Raw genomic sequence first — 21,211 nt, forward strand, 5'->3', positions numbered from 1 at the left:
TTCTGTTTTTCTTACTGGTGCTGAGACATCTTGTCTTCCCCTTCTAACCAGGGTTATGATCCATAACTGCTGTTAGAAAACTTTCAACTCCCTGACTGCTTCATACACTTTGTGACCATGAGAACTGATGATTGTCATTCCCTTGAGATAGTGCATCTCTGTTGCTTGCAGTTTGTTCAGAATGCAGCAGCACTTTGGCTCAGTGGTTTGAGTAACTATGATCATGTTACTCCTGCCCTGCGTTCCTCACATCGCTCGGCTAGAATGTGGTGGACTGATTTCAAGTTGGCAATGAGACATTGTCAAAAAATCACATTCCTGCTGATTTCTTTTTATCCATTATTATCTTAAGTACTGTTTCGATAACTGTAACTGAAAAGAATGAAGACAAACCCTTTTTTCACTTTATTTAGGAACACAGGAATTGCTAGACTGGCTCAGACCTGAGGTCCATCTAGCCCAGTATCCTGTCTTCAAGACTGGCCAGAAGGTTCAAGAATCTCTACAGTAGGCAGATTTCTGCAATTATAACATTTTGTGTATTGCCCATTTTCATGGCTGTATAGTCAGTTTAATAAAGCAGAGAGAAGAAAACATTTACAGAACAGGGAAACAGCGTTGTAAACCAACATGAATTGACGGTTTGGGTAGGACCCAAAAATACTTTTTACTAAATTTTGAAATTGACATGATTTCAAATTGACACATTGTTTCTTACAGCCCTGAGGGCTGTACAATCTTCTAACCACCTCCTCCACCCTCATCCTGATGGCTATCCATGCTCTGATGCCTCTGTATATTAGGGATTTTACTGCTATGTTCCAGGCCAGTATTTGGGATGTTGGTGCTAAAGGCCATGGGGTGTGGAAACTGCTCCTCTATATAGACAGTTGTCTCAGTTCATTTTCCCCCACTAAAGAAACACCTCAAGATTCCTTTTGCATTTCAGAGCTGTCTCTTTTATTAAATTACAACTATCTGATGCCATATTTCACTTTCTTGCTTACCCCAATCCATTTAGCCTCTTCTTTAGTTACTGTACTCTTTTAATCAGCATTTTTAAGAGGGTTTGAAAAAATATATTGTTATTATTTGTACTGCAACAGCACCTAGAGACCATAATCAGGATAGATAAGGGCCAGGGCTAGATTTAGGGGTGTCATCACAATGTCAACTATATGATTATCTAGCCCAACAGGACTATTTTTAGCTGTCAGTTGCCGGGGCGGGGTTGGCAGCTGCAAGTCGCGGTATTTGGGGCTATTTTGCTGTCCTGCGGCCACTGGCCGCACTGCTCGGATGTTCTTGGGAGGGAGGGAGCCTCCTGATCTGCCCCGCCCCCTGCCAAGATACCCCACGCGCCGCTTGTCTGTCTTCGTGCCCCCTCTCCTTAGGTGACATTTGCAGTATGCGCAGAATTCTTGTCCAAGGAAGGCAGAATATTTTTTTTGCAGAAAATATGCTGCTGTTCCGCCGTTTGCCCACTAGATGCCAGTGTGGCACGAGAACAGCCTGAGCTGGATGATGCTGACTGGTCTGGGAGGCAGTGGCAAACTGCTAGCAGGTGGGTAGCGGGTGCACTGTTTTCTCAAGTGAAAAGTCACATCAGCGTTCTTGGAGCCAGGTTAGGAGGCAGAGAGGGCCACACAGGGCTGCTGGGGGGGGCGGGTGTCAGGGCCACATGGGGACTCCAGAGGGGGGCTCCAGGCAGGGCCACATGGGGGGGCCCACTGATGATGCTGTGTCTAGGGACGCGTAAGGTGCAAATCCAGCCCTGATAAGGGCCCCAGTGTGCTAGGTGCTGTACAGAAATAATGTAAGTAGCAGACAGTCCCTGACTCAAGGGCTCACACTCCAAGACAAAACACACAAGGAGATGAAACAAACTAATGGAGGAGTGGATGAGGCTAACAGTGACAGGAACAGATTGTTCGATAAACTAGCTGGGTACACAGTCTTTTCCACACTGCAGAGTTAGCCCAGATTCTGGTATGGATGTTGCCCCACCCTCCCTCTCGTCCACATAGAAAATCCTCTAACCCAGACTCAAGGATGCTTTAAGCCTGGGCTAGCAGGATATAGGCATGAGCTCAGGTTTTGCTTCAGCCTGAGCTGAAAACCCACCTGCTTTGCAGTGAACTCAGGCTAATCAAGACCAGGGACTGTTAGTCCTCCAATGCTATCCCACAATTCCATCTGAGCTGTACTTTCTTGTCTAATTCCTGCCTTATTCCACACTGTATTTTAACCTCATGTTTGCCTGCTCTATTTCTGCTACGCTTCCACAGAATCAGAGATGCCATCCAGATGCCTTTGTCCATGCTGCCAGCTGGCCAGAAGCTGACACCAGCCTTCTGGTAAAGTTGTGGTGTGATATCAGTAAGACCCATAAGAACACTTCTGCACAGGAGCTCAGGAAGGACAGACATGTTCTCCCAAAATACACTGTGAATAAATTTATAGAGTGGCCCAGTTTAATGCACCACTAAGAACCCTGGGATATCCTGCCAGAAATCCACCCAGCACACAACTAGTACAGCACCACTGTAGACACTGCCACACAGTTCTGGCATGGATAGTACTTTCCAGTGGGGAGGCTCCACTTGTGCTAGACTAGCCTTGGTTAGACTAGCCTCGGCTAACTTTTTAAAGTTGTAAGCCAGCGGTTCTCAAACTGGGGGTCGGGACCCCTCAGGGGGTCACGAGGTTATTACAGGGGGGGATCATGAGCTGTCAGCCTCCACCCCAAACCCCACTTTGCCGCTAGCATTTATAATGGTGTTAAATATATAAAAAGTGTTTTTAATTTATAAGAGGGGGTCGCACTCAAAGGCTTGCTATGTGAAAGGGGTCACCAGTACAAAAGTTTGAGAACCACTGTTGTAAGCCTTTTAATTGTTTTATTATTGGGTACAACCACCTTGATCTCTTCAGCTGGGGCAGGGGGCTTTATACCTAAAATAGTAACACAATGGGCTGTAACACTTTGGTCTAATTTTGGTTGATGGGTTTAGTGTGCATGTGCTGGGTGGTGTTGGTGACCTGTGAAATACAGGAGGTCAAGACCAGGTGATTTGGTGGTCCTGTCTGGCCCTAAACTGTATGACTCTACCTAGGCCAGTGGGTAGAAGAGGCAGGATTCTCCTATACTACCCAGGGTTCAATAATACATAACAAGGCTTTAGAGTAAAGCCTAAACAAACTGCCTTCTACGAGTCTAACCTGGAAACTGTCTCATCAACACAATGAACCCTTTCTCTGAGTACGGAGTTTACAGCATCTATTCACGTTTTAGCATATTTAGCCAAATTTAGCCACCAGACATTTTTACTACTGCTAGTAATATATTGGGAACATTGTAAACAGAATCGCCCTGAAAATTTTTAATAATGATGGCTCTTTCAGAAAGAACAAACAAAGACTGACAATCAACTAAAGTTCAGTGGTATCATGGAAAGACTGATTAGAACATGGAAGACACCCTAGTTAAGGGGTTCTCACAAGAAAATTTTTGGTGGCCTCAAATTGCGACCACCAACTATTGCTGGTGGCTGCTCTGACAATTTTTCCTACAATACTCAATTAACTTTAGGAAAAACAAATAAATATGCATATATACATATCTAAATCATTGTAATTTATTTATGAAGTGTTTTTTTGCAGACTCAAAAATAAAAATAATGTACAGTTTTCTCTATTTTTTACTGGACCTAAACACAATAGAAACAAATAATGTGTTTTACATGTATTTGTCCCTTTTTGTTGTTGTTTCTTTTGCTTTTTTTTTGGTTGCTTATTTTTATAAGACTTGCTAGCTAGTAAGTCTGTTTGTGTGAAAAGTGATATTTGTATTTTGTTAATATCACTTTTCACAGCAGCAGACTTGCTAGCTAGCAGGGAGGCAGTGAAAAGTGATATTAACAAACATACAAATATCATTTTTCACAACAGACTCAGTCAGCCCTAGCAAGCTGGGGGACAAATTAAGCCCTGGATGGGGAGGTGGGTAGGGAGGCAGCTCGGGACCAGGGGTGATGCGGGGGGTGAGTCCAGGGACCGGAGCCCTGCAACTGCACAGTCCGGTGAGTCCAGGGCCGGAGGACATAGTGGGGACAGGGGCGATGTGTGGGGGGGTGAGCTTGGGACCGGCAGTCACTGCTATATGGCTGGGGGCCGGATTGTGTGGCCCCATGGGTGGAATCTAAAACCCTGCAGATGGGGGTCAGAACACACGACCAGAGCCTGGGGCCAGAGGAGGCACTGGGGTAAGGGGGTGAGCCTGGAGTCAGGGCTCAAAGCCCATGGCCAGGGGATGGAGCCTGCTGTCACACAGCTGGAGTCTGCCACTCGCCACCCCAGATCTGAAACCCAAGCCCCGCCACCTGCCTGCTCCTCCAGCATTTCTGGCTCCAGAGGGGGACAGGGCCCTACCCCTACTGGCAGCCCTGGTAGGGGCCACTGCTTTGCTCACCACCAAGGAGGATGTGGCCACATGAAAAGCCTCTGGTTGCTGCATGCAGCCACAGTGGCAGCATTTGAGATACACTGCCCTAGTTGATTTTTAAGTATCAGAGGGGTAGCCGTGTTGGTATGGATCTGTAAAAAGCAACAGAGAATCTTGTGGCACCTTTAAGACTAACAGATGTATTGGAGCATAAGCTTTCGTGGGTGACTACCCACTTCATCTGATGAAGTGGGCATTCACCCACGAAAGCTTATGCTCCAATACATCTGTTAGTCTTAAAGGTGCCACAAGACTCTCTGTTGCTAGTTGATTTTGTTAGCCCCTTGTGCTTGAATTCTGTTCTCCTAAGAACAGATGCTGAAGTTTTAATATATTCAAAAGTAGTTTTTCCCCTAAACTTAGACTTATCCAAATGCTCCTGATTTTCCTGAGCAGACCCCAGCCTAGGCTTGATTAGCAGATCTCTTGATTTAGAGACCTATATTACTCCAAAAGGGATTTATATTATAAAGAAATGTAAAACTGACTGTTGATTTAAGGCCTGGCCTGACAAAAGATGCATAACACGTAGTACTGAGAATGTGGCTAAATGTTGCAATGCAATTTCTGAAACAAAATTAGAAATATGGAGCTTTTATGAAACAGAATTTCATAAATGACTCTCCTAACCCTTTCTGAAAGAGAACCATTGCCCCCCTACCAGGGATGAGGTCTTCAGGTTCTCCACCATATTTATTCCTTCTTTTAAGATGCCTCACTTCAGCCTTATGGCTCTCATCCCTGCCCTGCCCTGGAACCCATCAATAATACTGCTTGAACATCTGGCAGGGACATTTGCCCTAGTAATATGACACTGACCAGTCACTTACTATGCCTAGGTACTTCTAGGGGAATTCTGCACCACTGCGCAATGAAGAATTTTGCGGAAATTAACTTTGTGATGCAGAATTTCCTTCCCCCCACAGAAATTGGCTGCAGTGCTGCTAGCTGCCATTAGGGGCTGCTGGACCCAGCAGAGCCCAGCTCGTACATAGAAGACACTGCTGTGGGAAGGGAGAGGGAGCTAGTGGATTCCGGACAGCAGACAGCTGCAGTTCCCAACATGCCCTGAGGGAAGGAGAGGACAACACGCAGGAAACTCCATGCAAACCTGAGACCGAGCATCAGGCTGTTTCTTCCTCTGGATCCCTGGGCTCTCGGGGTGGAGGGGGGTGTCTGGGCTGGGGGGGGGCACAGCTGGGCTCTGGAGAGGAGGGGTGTGGGTATCTGGGCAGGGGGCCCCACAGCTGGGAGGGGGTTCAGGTGTATTGGCTGGGGGGCCCCATGGCTGGGCTGTGCAGGGGGAAGGGATTGTAGGTGTCTGGCCCCCTGGCTGGGCTTGGGACAAAGGGGCAGAGAAACAGGAACTGGGTTATCATGGGGTTTCTTTAACTCTCTACTCCTGGGGGAATTTTTGTGTGTGTCTGTATTGTTAGACATACTTGCTGACAGGTATTTTAAAATAAATTGCCAAAATAATTGAAACTAGTGTGATTATGTACTGTTATTTTGACAAATAACATTTGTAGAATTTTTAATTTTTTGACACAGAATGCCCCCAGGAGTAACCCCTGGAGCCAAAGGCACCACTTCCATTGTGCTTCTGACCAGAAACCAAGCTCGGTCATTTTCTTGGCCTAAGGCTGTATAAATTCTATTGACTTTTGCCAATGTAGCAACTAGTTTATTAAAAAAAAAAAAAAAAAAAAAAAGGAATAACATTTGTTAAGTGTCCTTTAAAGGAGAATTTTAGTGACCAAGACATCTGGTTACAAAAGGAAGGGAAGAAAGTACTGAATAATCTCCGGTCACATGTAACTCACAGATTAATCTGGCTTGTATGTGAATTCCAGTGGTTTGGGATCATACAGCCTCCAAACTGTTTATGTGAGACGTGTATTTTTCCTGTTGCACTGCAGTAATTGTTTTGCTGGTCTGGGTGATGGATGATGGAGAAGGTTGTGTCTGGAAATGTGCTCAGAAGTCGACAGGAAGCTGAGAGGGCCCTTGCCAGCACTTCCTTCCTGTAGATGAAGGGAGGAGGAGGGACTGGGGAAAAAACTTGGCTGTCTCTGACCCTGAGAAAAGTCTAACCATTCCAGCTGGATTACATTAAAATATTTTAATCTTTAGAAAGATTAAAGTATCCTTCTTCTATAACTCCTACCTAAGTGGTAGGCTCAGTGGGGCTTAAGAGAATTAATTGTATTGAGGTCCTAAAAGTTGCAAGGCAGATGTAGAATCAGAATCAGGTGTTAGAAGCTGAACAAATGGAGATCAGATTTCAGCCATTTTCAAATAGATTGTCAGCCTTATTTGCAACACAGCTGGCAAACCACAGGAACATAGGGATTTCCACAATGGATCAGACCCAATGTCTATCTAGTCCAGTATCCTGTATCTGACAATGGCCAGCACCAGATGGAGATGTAAGAACACCCCAGTAGGTACATGTGGGATATCACGCCCCCATGAAGGTCTCATCCTGGTCTCTATTAGTCAGAGATTGGCTTAAGCCCCGAAGCACAGGGTTTAATATCCCTCCCCAAATTCTGTTGTCATTAATTATAACAACTTCAGATATTATTGAGCGCCATATAAATACCCAAGGCCTTTTTAAATCTTGTTAAGCTTTCACCCTCAATGAGCAGCCCAGGAGCATTCTGGCCAACCATTCCACCTCTCTCAATGGAGACAAAAAAAGATTTGCCTAAGGAGCCTTCCCTTGCACAGAGTCATCCTAGCACGTATTGTCGAAGACACTAAACTTTGCTCCCTCACACACTTAATTCATACGCCCCCTATAACCTCCTACCATGGAGCCATCTTCCATCCACATCAACAAAACACACAGAGGACACTCAAGAGTGAGAACTCTCACTCCTCTAGATCAGTGGTTCTCAACCAGGGATACACGTACCCTTGAGGGTACGCAAAGGTCTTCCGGGGGTACATCAACTCATCTAGAGATTTGCCTAGTTTACAACAGGCTACATAAAGAGCTCTAGCAAAGTCAGTACAAATTAAAATTTCATACAATGACTTGTTTATACTGCTTTACATACTATACACTGACATGCAAGTACAATATTTATACTCCAATGGATTTATTTTATAATTATATGGTAAAAATGAGAAAGTAAGCAATTTTTCAGTAATAATGTGGTGGTGACACTTTTGTATTATGTCATGTCTGATTTTGTAAGCAAGTAGTTTTAAAGTGAGGTGAAACTTGGGGATACATAAGACAAATCAGACTCCTGAAAGGGGTAAAGCAGTCTGGAAAAGTTGACAGCCACTGCCCTAGATCAAGGACTGGATGCATATTAAAGAGGGGGAGGGGACCTCTCACTGTTCCTCCACAACCACCAGTTCCGCTCCAGTCGCCACAACATTGATAGGAGCACTAGTGCAGAAAGGGCTCAGGCAGCCACGAGGCTTTTAAGCACTATGTCGACTTCCCCTGTTCCTTGCAGGTCTGTGTGATGTAGTGCTGATGGTGGCCACCAGCACCTTGTCTACATGAGGATTTTCACTCTCACTATCAGAATGATAAAATTTCCTCACGTAGATAAAGTCAGAGACAGACAAACCAACCTAAACAAAACAAAAAAAAAATCCAAATCAAAACAAACAAACAAAAAACCCAGAAAGAAACAGACTCACTATTCCTCTCACGGAAAATCCAAAACAGCAAGTAGACTGAGCTCTCACAACAGCCTCTTCTTTGCAAAAGAAATCTGACAAAAAAAAAGCTCCTCATCCACAAACAGAGAATTGGAAACAATGGAAACCATGAAACTAGCCCTCACATCAGAATACGAACAGCTCTTCACAGGTCAAAATAAGTGCACAACTGAGTAGGAGCCTGACACTTTATAGTCACTGCTTCTAGATTCATATATTCCAATGCCAGAAAGGCCAAATGTGTTCTTCTAGCCTGACTTCCGGCATAACACAGGCCACAGAACTTCCCTGAAATAACGTCTGTTTGAATTAGAGCAGATCTTTCAGAAGAACATCCAATCTTGATTTTAATATTTCCAGCGAATCCACTACAACCCTTAGTAAACAGTTCCAGTGGTTAATTACTCACTACTTAACGTAGTTCTCAGGTCCCTCTTTCCTGCATAGGATTGGGACATGACGCCACTGTTTTTTTATTACACGTGCACATGTACGTGTGCAGACACACATCTATACCTTTGCTGCACATTACTTTGTAATCTAAATAGGAACTCTTTCATTAGAAGGATAATTACTGCTGACACATGACTGAATAATAGAAAAACTAGACGATGGATAAAATGGAATGATCACTTGTGTAAGGCATTATAATTAAAAAAGACGGTTACTCACCGTTGTAACTGTTGTTCTTCGAGATGTGTTGCTCATATCCATTCCATTAGGTGTGTGCGCGCCGCGTGCACGATCGTCGGAAGATTTTCTACCCTAGCAACACCGGCGGGTCGGCTGTGGAGCCCCCTAGAGTGGCGCCTTCATGGCGCTGAATATATACCCCAGCCGACCCGGCGCCCCCTCAGTTCCTTCTTGCCGGCTACTCCGACAGTGGGGACGGGGGGCGGGTTTGGAATGGATATGAGCAACACATCTCGAAGAACAACAGTTACAACGGTGAGTAACCGTCTTTTCTTCTTTGAGTGCTTGCTCATATCCATTCCATTAGGTGACTCCCAAGCCCAACTTAGGTGGTGGGGTCGGAGTGAGACATTGCTGTGTGCAAAACCGCTGACCCGAATGCAGCATCGTCCCTGGACTGCTGCACTAGTGCATAGTGAGCTGTAAACGTATGGACTGATGACCAAACCGCCGCTCTACAAATGTCCTGTATCGGAACATGTGCCAGGAAAGCAGTCGAGGAGGCTTGGGCCCTCGTGGAGTGAGCGGTGAGGTGCGGTGCTGAGACGCCTGCCAGGTCATAGCAAGTCCAGATGCAAGACGTAATCCAGGAGGATAGGCGTTGTGAGGAGACCGGTGAGCCTTTCATTCGGTCGGCCACTGCAACGAAGAGTTGCGTCGTCTTTCTAAAGTGCTTTGTGCGGTCAATATAGAAGGCCAGGGCCCTTCGTACGTCCAGGGAATGCAAACGTTGATCCTGGCGAGTGGCATGTGGTTTGGGATAAAAGACCGGGAGAAATATGTCCTGGTTGATATGAAATGGAGAAACCACCTTAGGGAGAAAGGCAGGATGTGGACGAAGCTGCACTTTATCCTTATGGAAAACTGTATAAGGGGGCTCGGATGTAAGCGCCCTGAGTTCAGAAACGCGCCTTGCTGAGGTGATGGCTACGAGGAAGGCTGTCTTCCAGGATAGGTACAGAAGTGAACAGGTGGCCAGTGGCTCGAATAGAGGACCTGTGAGCTTGGAGAGAACCAGGTTGAGGTCCCACGTCGGGACGGGCTGACGTTGTTGTGGGTATGTCCGGTCTAAGCCCTTGAGGAATCTAACGACCATCGGGTTAGAGAATACCGAGGACGCGAGTTCCCCTGGGTGAAAGGCTGATATAGCGGCCAGGTGAACTCTAATTGAAGATATCGCCAACCCTTGCTGTTTTAGGGAGAGGAGATATTCCAATATGAGAGGAATAGGTGCCTGTAACGGGGACGTGGTTCGTTGTTCGCACCAACAGGAGAACCGCTTCCACTTGGCCAGATACGTGGCTCGTGTTGATGGCTTCCTACTGCTCAACAGAATCTGTTGGACCGATAGTGAGCATTGTTGTTCTGTCTGGGAGAACCATGGAGCAGCCACGCCGTGAGGTGAAGAGAATGCAGGTCGGGGTGACGCAGTCGGCCGTGGTCCTGAGAGATGAGATCCGGACATAACGGAAGCGGGATCGGTGTCCGAATCGAGAGTTCCAACAGTGTGGTGTACCAATGTTGTCTCGGCCACGCTGGAGCGATCAGAATTACCCGTGCCTGGTCTCTGCGCAATTTGAGCAGTACCTTGTGGACCAGAGGAAACGGAGGGAAGGCATAAAACAGGTGGTCTTTCCAGGGAAGGAGAAACGCATCCGAGAGGGAGCCCAGAGCTCGACCTTGTAGGGAGCAGAACACGTGGCACTTCCTGTTGTCTCGAGATGCAAACAGGTCTATCTGGGGAAACCCCCACTTCTGGAAGATGGAATGTATGATGTCCGGACGGATGGACCACTCGTGCGTCTGAAAAGACCTGCTGAGTCGGTCCGCTAAAGTGTTCTGGATTCCAGGGAGGAACGATGCCGTGAGATGGATTGAGTGGGCGATGCAGAAGTCCCACAGGCGAATGGCCTCTTGGCATAGAATTGACGAACGTGCTCCTCCTTGCTTGTTGATATAAAACATGGCCGTGGTGTTGTCGATGAGAACTAACACAGAACGGCCACGTAGGAGATTGAGAAATGCCTGGCACGCCAGGCGTACCGCCATCAGTTCCCGAACATTGATGTGCAGGGCTAACTGGGATGCAGTCCACAGGCCCTGCGTATGGTGTTCGTTGAGGTGGGCGCCCCAACCCAGAGATGAAGCGTCTGTAACCAGTTGCAGAGAGGGTTGTGGTGCGTGAAATGGCATCCCCTCGCAAACCACATTGTGATCTAGCCACCACGTGAGGGAGGACAGGATCGAGTTCGGGATCGTGACCACCATGTTCAGGCTGTCTCGATGTGGGCGGTATATCGATGACACCCAGGTCTGGAGTGGGCGAAGCCGAAGTCTGGCATGCCTGGTTACGTACGTGCAGGAAGCCATGTGACCCAGTAGGGTGAGGCACGACCTCACCGTGGTAGTTGGGAAGGCCCTGAGCCCTTGAATGAGGCTCGTGATAGTACAAAAGCGGTTGTCTGGCAGGATGGCTTGTGCACGTCTGGAGTCTAGGACTGCGCCGATGAATTCTATTCTCTGGGTAGGTTCTAGAGTGGATTTGTCCTTGTTGAGTAGGATGCCCAACTCGTTGAATGTGTGCACTATTTTGTGGACGTGAGCTTGAACTTGCTCCTTGGTGCGACCGCGCACCAGCCAGTCGTCTAGGTACGGGAACACCTGTATCCCTTGCCGACGAAGGTACGCTGCCACGACAGCCATACATTTCGTGAACACTCTTGGGGCCGAGGATAGGCCGAAGGGAAGGACTGCAAATTGGTAGTGCACCGTGTCTACCACGAATCGCAGGAAGCGTCTGTGAGGTGGGTAAATTGAGATGTGAAAGTATGCGTCTTTCATGTCGAGGGCGGCGAACCAGTCTCCAGGATCGAGGGAAGGGATAATGGCCCCCAAAGAGACCATGCGGAACTTCAACTTTACTACGAATTTGTTGAGTCCGCGCAAGTCCAAGATGGGCCGCAGACCTCCTTTGGACTTGGGGATCAGGAAGTAACGGGAATAAAATCCCCTGCCCCTTAACTCTATCGGAACCTCCTCTATGGCCCCCATGGCCAGGAGCGTAGAAACCTCCTGTATAAGAAGTTGCTCGTGAGAAGGGTCCCTGAAGAGGGACGGGGAAGGAGGGTGGGAGGGGGGGATAGAAGAGAACTGGATAGTGTATCCCCTTTCCACCGTGCGGAGGACCCAACGGTCCGAAGTTATAAGGGACCAGGCACGGTGGAAGTGGGAGAGACGATCCCGAAAGGAGGGGGCTGGATCCTGGGGGATGACTGGTGCGCCGTCCTCGACCGCACCTTCAAAAGTTTTGCCTGGGACCTGAAGGTGGTCTAGGTGGCCCCTGGTTCTGGCCGGGTTGAGGGCCGGTCCACCTTCTCCTACCACCTCACCCTCGCCTCCGGGCCGAGTCTTGTCTCTGACGAGGCGGGGGGGGGGGTACAAGCGCTGAGGCTGCGGCCTAAATGGTCTGCGCTGAGGGCCCACAACATGCATCCCCAGGGAGCGCATGATTGTTCTCGAGTCCTTGAGGCTCTGCAGGCGAGAGTCCGTCTTGTCCGAGAACAATCCATGTCCCTCAAAGGGCAGATCCTGTAGGGTTTGCTGCAGCTCCGGAGGCAAACCCGAAACTTGAAGCCAGGAGATCCTCCGCATAGCGATACCCGAAGCCAGGGTCCTCGCAGCCGAGTCTGCTATGTCCAAGGAGGCCTGCAAGGAGGTCCGAGCCACGTTCTTACCCTCCTCTACCATGGCTCCAAACTCTTCCCTGGACTCTTGGGGGATCAACTCCTTAAACTTCCCCATAGAGTTCCAGGAGTTAAAATTGTAGCGGCTCAGTAGCGCCTGTTGGTTCGCCGCTCTAAGTTGCAGCCCTCCGGCTGAGTAAACCTTACGGCCAAACAAATCGAGCCGCTTAGCCTCTTTTGATTTAGGCGCTGCAGCCTGCTGGCCGTGGCGCTCTCGTGCGTTCACTGATGCCACCACCAGTGAACACGGTTGGGGGTGGGTATACAAGTACCCGTAGTCCTTAGACGGGACAAAGTATTTCCTTTCCACCCCTCTCGCTGTGGGTGGGATAGAGGCAGGAGTTTGCCATATCATATCCGCATTAGTTTGTATCGTGCGGATCAGGGGTAACGCCACCCTCGATGGGGCATCCGCTCCGAGGACGTTCACGATAGGATCCTGCACTTCCACTATCTCCTCCGCCTGCAGGTCCATATTACGGGCCATCCTACGCAGGAGATCCTGGTGAGCCCGAAGATCTATCGGGGGGGGACCTGTACATGAAGTGCCCGCCACTGCCTCATCCGGAGAGGAGGAGGAAGATGCCTCCGGTGGTACTGGATCCGGGGGGGGTCCTGATCCCCCTGCTCTTGGGCCGGAGCATCACCTGTACTTGGGACTATGGTGTCAGGTGGCGTGGACACGGAAGCCTCCATACCTCCTGGCGGAGGCCGAGAGATGGTGGATTCTGGGGCCCTTCTAACCGAGTGACCTGAGCGAGAGGTCGATGGTATTGGAGCCCCTTGCTCCTGGTGGTACGCCCACGGGGTCCAAAACGACCAGTGAGATGGTCCATGAGAGTGGTCCTCTGCCATCTCCTGCCAATGGCCCAAGTTCCGTTCCTCAGCTTGCCCTTGAGGGGGGTATGCCAATCTCGACAGGTCCTCCGAGGAGCGAGACACCGATCTTGACGGCCATGGCGGTGCCGAGAGAGATGAAACGATCCCCGTGGGCTGCGGTGCCGCACGGTACCGGTCCGGAGATGATCTATCTCTGCGCGGTGCCGGCGAACGGTGCCGGGACCGCGATCGGTGCCGGGAGCCGGATCTGGACCTCGACGAGGACCTGGAGTATGCCCGGTGCCGGGAGCGGCCTCTCGACGTCGAACGTCGACCGTAGCGGTGCCGAGAACTACGTCTCGACGTTGATCGGTGCCGACGATCATAGCAGTGCCGAGACGTAGAACGGTGCCGCGACGAAGATCTTGGCCGCGAGTACGACCGGTGCCAAGGTGATATTCGGTGCCGGGACTGCGAGCGGCGTGGGGACCTGCTTCGGGACCTGGATCGGTGCCGAGGTTCCAGCCCTTGCGATGGAGGGCGCATCAGTGCAGGTTTCCCCCTTGACTGGACCGGGCGAGTCAACGGTGCCGTCGGTGCCAGTGGTTGAGGCGGTGCCGGCTCTGTGAGAGCTATCAAGTCTCTCGCCGCCACGAAGGTCTCCGGGGTCGACGGGAGTTGTATTACCGCCGGTCTCGGTGGAGACACTATCTGCACCGGACTCAACGGCCTCGGTGCCGGAGTCGGCAGTGCTGGAGGCACCTGTTTCCGGTGCTCCGCCGGCGCACTCGGCTCTACCCCCGGCACTGGGGGAGCCGGCGTCTTCGACACAGAGGTCCCCGTCTTATGGGCTTTTTTATGCCCCGGGGATAATGACCGGCGTCGAGGTATCTGCTGCGGTGCCGACGAGGTCCAGTGCCGGGGAGGTTTGTCCGACACCACCCGCGCTGTCGGCATTGCCGGTGCTGCTGGGGCACTGCGCACCGAGGCGCTAGGCGCCGGGGCCTGGCTCGTAGAGGGAGTGTCCAGGGTAAGTGCCGCCTCCATCAGGAGTTGCCGGAGCCGAAAGTCCCGCTCTTTCTTGGTCCTTGGTCTGAAGGCCTTACAGATTTTGCACTTATCTGTTTGGTGGGACTCTCCCAGGCACTTCAGACAGGAGTCGTGTGGGTCGCTCGTGGGCATAGGTTTAGCGCAGGAGGCGCACTGCTTGAAGCCGGGAGCTTTGGGCATGAGCCCGGGCCCGCGGCCGGGGGAGAAAGGGGGAGACGACCCCCTTAGTCCCCTGGACTATTATAACAACTATAACAACTTTGAAACTACTAACTATTTAACTACAAGCGCTAGAACTATAACTATAACTATAACTACAACTATGAACAACAAACAAAGCTAGGGAGAGTGGAGGACAGCTATGCCGCGCTCCACAGTTCCAACGACCGTCAGGGGCGGTAAGAAGGAACTGAGGGGGCGCCGGGTCGGCTGGGGTATATATTCAGCGCCATGAAGGCGCCACTCTAGGGGGCTCCACAGCCGACCCGCCGGTGTTGCTAGGGTAGAAAATCTTCCGACGATCGTGCACGCGGCGCGCACACACCTAATGGAATGGATATGAGCAAGCACTCGAAGAAGAACTGTATATTCTTGTGAGTAGATAGGGGTTGTTGAAACAGTACAATTGTCAAACATTTTTTTTTAAATCAGAGTCTAATTTCCAACGTTCTGACAGCTGACTAGTCTCAGAGAAAAAACAATGAGGAGTCCTTGTGGCACTTTAGAGACTAACAAATTTATTTGGGCAAACTAAGAAATGTATTTGTTAGTCTCTAAAGTGCCACAAGGACTCCTCGTTGTTTTTGTGAATACAAACTAACACGGCGACCACTCTGAAACTAGTCTCAGAGTGTTGAAGGTCCAGTCACCTTCATGGTACATTGTAAAATCATAGATGCAAGATGCATTTGACTGGTTCAGCACTTGATTCACTGTTTTTGTTTTATTCCTGTTTGGGGTTTAATTTTCTGACACTACAGAAATTAGTAAAACATACACAAAGCAAATCTTGCTGACCAAAACATTACAGATAGATCTGAGCGCCTGCACAGGCAGAAAACTCACCATCAGTGTGGTCGCTTGGGCTGCTCTCCTGATTCATCCTTTCTAGATGGACACCAAGTTAAAATGTTGAGCTAAAATGGTGCAGTCAGTGCTCTCAATTCTGAAAGGAAAAATGCAGAGTTACTGCCTGTGAGATCTTCACAAGTTTGACAAAGGAAATACTAAGTTTGCACTTCATAAACTAAGGGGTGTTTGACCCTTGGCAAAGTGGGGGAGAAAGTGCCCTGGGATCTATTTTCTCATAGAAACTCCAGCACATCCTCCAGTTTGAAGGATGGGGGCCCCTAAAGGTATATCTACACTGCAGCTGGAAGATGTAATTCCCTACTTGGGTAGACCTAGGCATGCTAGTTCTGCTCTAACTAAAAATAGCAGTGTGGCCATGGTAGCCCAGCAGCAGGTCGGGCTAGCCACCTGATATAATCCTACCTGACATGAATCTGGGCAGCTAGCTAGTGCCGCCTTGGCCATGCTGCTGTTTTTAGGCACTACCTCAAGCAGAGCCTAAAAAGCATGTAGATCTAGCCAAGCTGGGAATCACATCTTCCAGCAGCTGTGTAGACACACGCTGCGTGAGGAATTATTAATCTAAACCCGCAGTGGAAGACATCACAACATCAGATGAGCACATCATCTCAATTATTCCTGCATGTTCAACAATGCAGCTTGATTTCTACATCAATGTAACATTCATTTTTAGGTTCATATTTCACAGACCTCAGTGTAAGTCAAAGCCTCATCTTGAATGTTCTCTATTTGCCCCTGTTAACAAAAACAAAACCTACATAACTTCCCAATTTTGCAAACTGTTGAAACCAAAATCATGTTTGCATCACTGTTACACTACCCCACCTCCTTGTTTGCTCACCCACCCATTCATTACATCTTGGCTGTGGCTGGGAATAGAACCCAGGTCTCCTGAGTCCCCGTCCAGTGCCTTAACTACATCCTTTCTGCTGACTCACATTAGAGGATTGTTTGTCAGGAAATTCCCCTCAAGAATACCGAGATTTAGTGTTCTTGCAAACAGCAATACACAGAATACAAATATACTAGGAAAGAGAAGGGATTTAAGTTATTGGATAATCTGTTAAAGGCTTACTTCAGGTCTGTGTACTTTTTGAGTGTTATAAATACAATCCATGTGAAGTGAATGGTAGTCTCATGAGCATAGGCATGCGCAGCCCATTTCATTAGGGTATGCACCCAGGGAGCCCCGCCCTAGCCCTGCCCCTGCCCTAGTCCCGCCCCCATCCACACCCTCCTACTTCCCGCCCCCTGACTTCCCCCCTCAGAACCCCCAACCCCCCTGCTCCTTGTCCCCTGAGTTGACTACCCGCTCCTGGACCCCTGCCCCTAACTGCTCCCCAGGACTCCACCCCCTACCTAAGCCTCACTGCTCCTTGTCCCCTGACTGCCCCCCTAGAACCCTACCCCCTACCTGTCCCCTGATGCCCCGGCCCTTATCCACACTCCCGCCCCCAGACAGACCCCCGGGACTCCCACGCCTATCCAACTGCTCCCCACCCCCTGACAGGAACCCCAGAACTCCCAACCCATAGAACCCCACCTGCTCCCTGCCTCCCCCAATCCCTCTCACACCCCTGCCTCCTGACAGCCCCCCCCAGAACTCCTGACTCATCCAACCCCTCCCCAGCTCCTTGTCCCCTGACCACCCCCTCCAGAGGACCCCCCCACTAACTGCCCCCCCAGGACCCTCCTTGCTCCCTGTCCCCTGACTGCCCTGACCCCTATCCACCCCCCGCTCCCTGAGAGACCTCGGGACTCCCATGCCCCATGCAACCCACCCTGTCCCCTGACTGCCCCGACCTCCACCCCTTAGCCAACCCCCCTGACCCCGGACCCCTTACCATGAGATGAGGCTCCTAGCCTCCCCTTGGAGCCAAACACTGCCCCGCGGAAACACGCAGTCCCGGCCCCCAGAGTGCTGCGTGCACAGCAGCATGGCTCATGGGGAGGGGGAAGCGTGTCTGACTCCCCGCTGAGCCCCCGGCCCCCAGAGCGCTGCGCACGGCAGCATGGCTCCAGGGGAGGGGGGAGCATGTCTGCCTCACTGCGGAGCCAAATGCTGCCCCGCAGGAGTGCGCAGCCCCGGCCCCCAGAGCGCTACACGTGGCGGCAGGGCTCCAGGGGAGGGGGAAGCATGTCTGCCTCACCACGGAGCCAAACGCTGCCCCACAGGAGCGCGCAGCCCCAGCTCCTAGAGCGTTGCGCGCGGCAGCATGGCTCCGGGGGAAGGGGCCGGCGGCTTGCTGCATTCGGCCGGGCGCTCCGGCCCGGGAGCGCGGACTCCGCGGCTTGCCGCGCTGGGAGAGTGGAGCCATTTGCCCACCCCTGCATTAGGGTGTGCCTGGGCAAACCCGGCACACACTCTGCGCACGCCTATGCTCATGAGCACTTCAGAGGACAATATGGAACCATAGAAGATGACTTACCCCAGGGTTCTAGTGAGATATACACATCACTCTGAGGGTGTCACTCACACAGTTTACACTGTCACCAGAAACTGTCAATAAAATTATAGTCTTCTATTGCAGCTGGATAAAGCTGCTCCACACAAATACATTGCTCCACACAAATACATACAGTGTATCTTCTATACCAGGGGATGGATGTCTGACCTGAGAGTGCAGGAAGTGTGCTACCTCCCAGAGGCCTGTATCCAAGACATTACTGAAGGACTGCCGAGGATCACCCGGCCCTCTAACTACGATCCCATGCTGCTCATCCATGTGGGCATTCATTATACTATAAGGTGTAAGACTAAGCAGATCAGAAGTGACTACAAGGCTCTGAGAGTTAGGGTCGGGGAATTGGAGGCGCAGGTGGTGTTCTCATCAATCCTTCTGGTCAAGGGTAGGGGTCCAGGCAGAGACAGACACATCCTGGTGGTGAATGTATGGCTGCACAGATGGTGCCACCAGAAGGGCGTTGGCAACCTCTTCCATGGGATGCTGTTCCAAGGAGGACTGCTAAGTAGAGATGGGATCCACCCATGAAGGAAAAGGAAGAGGATCTTTGGACACTGACTGGCTAAGTAGTGAGGATGGCTTTAAACAAGGGTCATCGGGGCAGAAGACAAAAGCCCACTGAGGAGTCCAGAACATGGAGACCTGGGTGAAGAGTCGAAATCTGTGAGGAATATGGACAATCATAGAAGGGAGAAAGTAGAGACAAGAGGGAATATAAAGGAAAAATCTAATGGATCTCTTAGATATCTGTTTACTAATGCAAGAAGTATGGGGAAAAACAGGAAGAACTAGTGAATAATCACAATTATGACATAACTAGCTTCACAGGGTGGGATAATTCATATGACTTGAATGTTGGTATTGAAGGGTACCGCTTGTTCAGGATGGACACGCAGGAAAAAAGGGAGGAGGTGTTGCCTTGCATATCAAGGATGTATATACTTAAACTGAGGTCAAGATATAAAGTGGGAAGCAGACCTGTTGAAAGTCTCTGAGTAAGGATGAATGGAGTAAAAAATAAAAGTGATGTCATGGTATGTGGTCTACTATAGACCACCTAACCAGGAACAAGAGGTGGATGAGGCTTTTTTTAAACAACTAACAAAATCATCCAAAGCACAGGACTTGGTGGGGATGGGGGATGTCAAGTGCTCACAGATCTGTTGGGAAAATAATACAGGCAGGCACAGATTATCCAATAAATTTGTAGAATGCATTCAAGACATTTTTTAGTACAGAAGGTGGAGAAAGTGATCAGGGGAGAAACTATTCCAGATTTGATTCTGAGAAATAGGCAGGAACTGGTTGAGAATTTGAATGGGTAAGTGATCATGAAATTATAGAGTTCATGATTCTGAGGAACGGTAGGAGGGAAAACAGAAGAATAAAGATAATGGACTTCAAGAAGGCAGACCTTAGCAAACTCAAGGAGTTGGTAACTAAGGATTAAAATTCAAAATGATCTAGACAAACTGGAGAAATGGTCTGAAGTAAATAGGATGAAATTCAACAAGGACAAATGCAAAGTACTCCACTTAGGAAGGAACAATCAGTTGCACACATACAAAATGGGAAATGACTGCCTAGGAAGGAGTATTACAGAAAGGGATCTGAGGTTCATAGTGGATAGCAAGCTAAATATGAGTCAACAGTGTAACGCTGTTGCAAAAAAAGCAAACATCATTCTGGGATGTACTAGCCGGAGTATTGTAAGTAAGACATGAGAAGTAATTCTTCCGTTCTACTCCGTGCTGATTAGGCCTCAACTGCAGTATTGTATCCAGTTCTGGGCGCCACATTTCAGGAAAGATGTGGACAAATTGGAGAAAGTCCAGAGAAGAGCAACAAAAATTATTAAAGGTCTAGAAAACATGACCTATGAGGGAAGATTGAAAAAATTGGGTTTGTTTAGTCTGGACAAGAGAAGACTGAGAGGGGACATGATAACGGTTTTCAAGTACATAAACACCTTGAAGATAATAAGGTGATAAGTAACAGCCTACATGGATTTGTCAAGAACAAATCATGTCAGACTAACCTAACATTCTTCTTTGACAGGATAAAAAGACATGTGGATGGAGGGGGAAGCAGTAGATGTGATATATCTCGACGTTAGTAAGATTTTCGATACTGTCTCACATTACCATCTCATCAGCAAACTAGAGAAATATAGCCTAGAGATGAAACTACTATAAGGTGGGTGCACAACTGGTTGGAAAACCGTACTCAGAGAGCAGTTATCAATGGTTCATAGTCCAGCTGGAAGGGCGTATTGAGTTGGGTCCCGCAGGGACCGGCCCTGGGTCTGGTTCTATTCAATATCTTCATAAGTGATTTGGATAATGGCACAGACAGTACACTTATAACATCTGCAGATGATACCAAGCTGCAAGGGGTTTACTCCCAAGGGAATTTTGCACCATTGCACATACTCAAAATTCATGTCCCCCTCAGATTTCTTTGCTTCCCCACAGAAAAATGACTTTCTGACAGGGAAGCAAAGGGAAGCTGCAAGGTCAGTCATGCAGCACTCCCTAGCACTGCAGGTACATTGTTCCAGGCACCCGGAGCAGCCAGTGGAGAGGTAAATCACCCCAGGACTGAGGAGACCCCAGCCAGTGGCTCCTACCCTGAGCCGGGATCAGCTGCTAATCCCTGCTGGGCTAGAGGCAGGAGAGGACAGGACTTCCTCTTCCCCTGCAAGGAGTGTCTGGGGCTGTGTCAGACCCACCCCCCAGAAACCTCCCCCAGCTGCAGAAAGCTCAGCATGCTCCCCTGCTACCTCCCCCGATTGCTCCTCAGCTGCGGAGGGAGGGGTCACTGTACAGGGAGCTGCTCCCCCATCCACTCAACCCCTGTGCATCTGGACCTCCCATACCCAGACACCACTGCCAAGCCTCACCTGGTATACCCAAACCCCACCCCACTGAACCTCAACTCCTATATCTGGAGCCCCCTGCACCCAGACCCCCTGCCTCCGGACCCCCACCCCTGCACCCAGACCACTCCCCACTGAGCTCCCTGCACTCAAACCCCCAGCTCGATGCCCCACCCCCTGCACCACCAAGACCCCACATCTAGACCCCCATGCCACTGACCTCCAACTAGCTGCACCCAGACCTCCACCCCACCAAGCTCAACTCCCCACACCCAAATCC

The 21,211-nt window shown here is 49.7% G+C and overlaps 1 protein-coding gene across 2 annotated transcripts in view; it reads right to left on the reverse strand.

Moving 5' to 3' along the window:
- The window catches only part of EXD3 (exonuclease 3'-5' domain containing 3), a 601,904-nt gene that overhangs the window by 483,706 nt on the left and 96,987 nt on the right, over positions 1-21,211 (reverse strand). For both annotated transcript variants that reach the window (XM_034793607.1, XM_034793606.1), the window contains exon 3: positions 15,562-15,661. In XM_034793607.1, the coding sequence (XP_034649498.1) occupies positions 15,562-15,598 (37 nt within the window). In that variant the 5' untranslated portion in view covers positions 15,599-15,661. The remainder of the gene's footprint in view (positions 1-15,561; positions 15,662-21,211) is intronic.

This window comes from Trachemys scripta, chromosome 17 (genome assembly GCF_013100865.1).
Source record: "Trachemys scripta elegans isolate TJP31775 chromosome 17, CAS_Tse_1.0, whole genome shotgun sequence".
Lineage (NCBI taxonomy): Eukaryota > Metazoa > Chordata > Testudines > Emydidae > Trachemys > Trachemys scripta.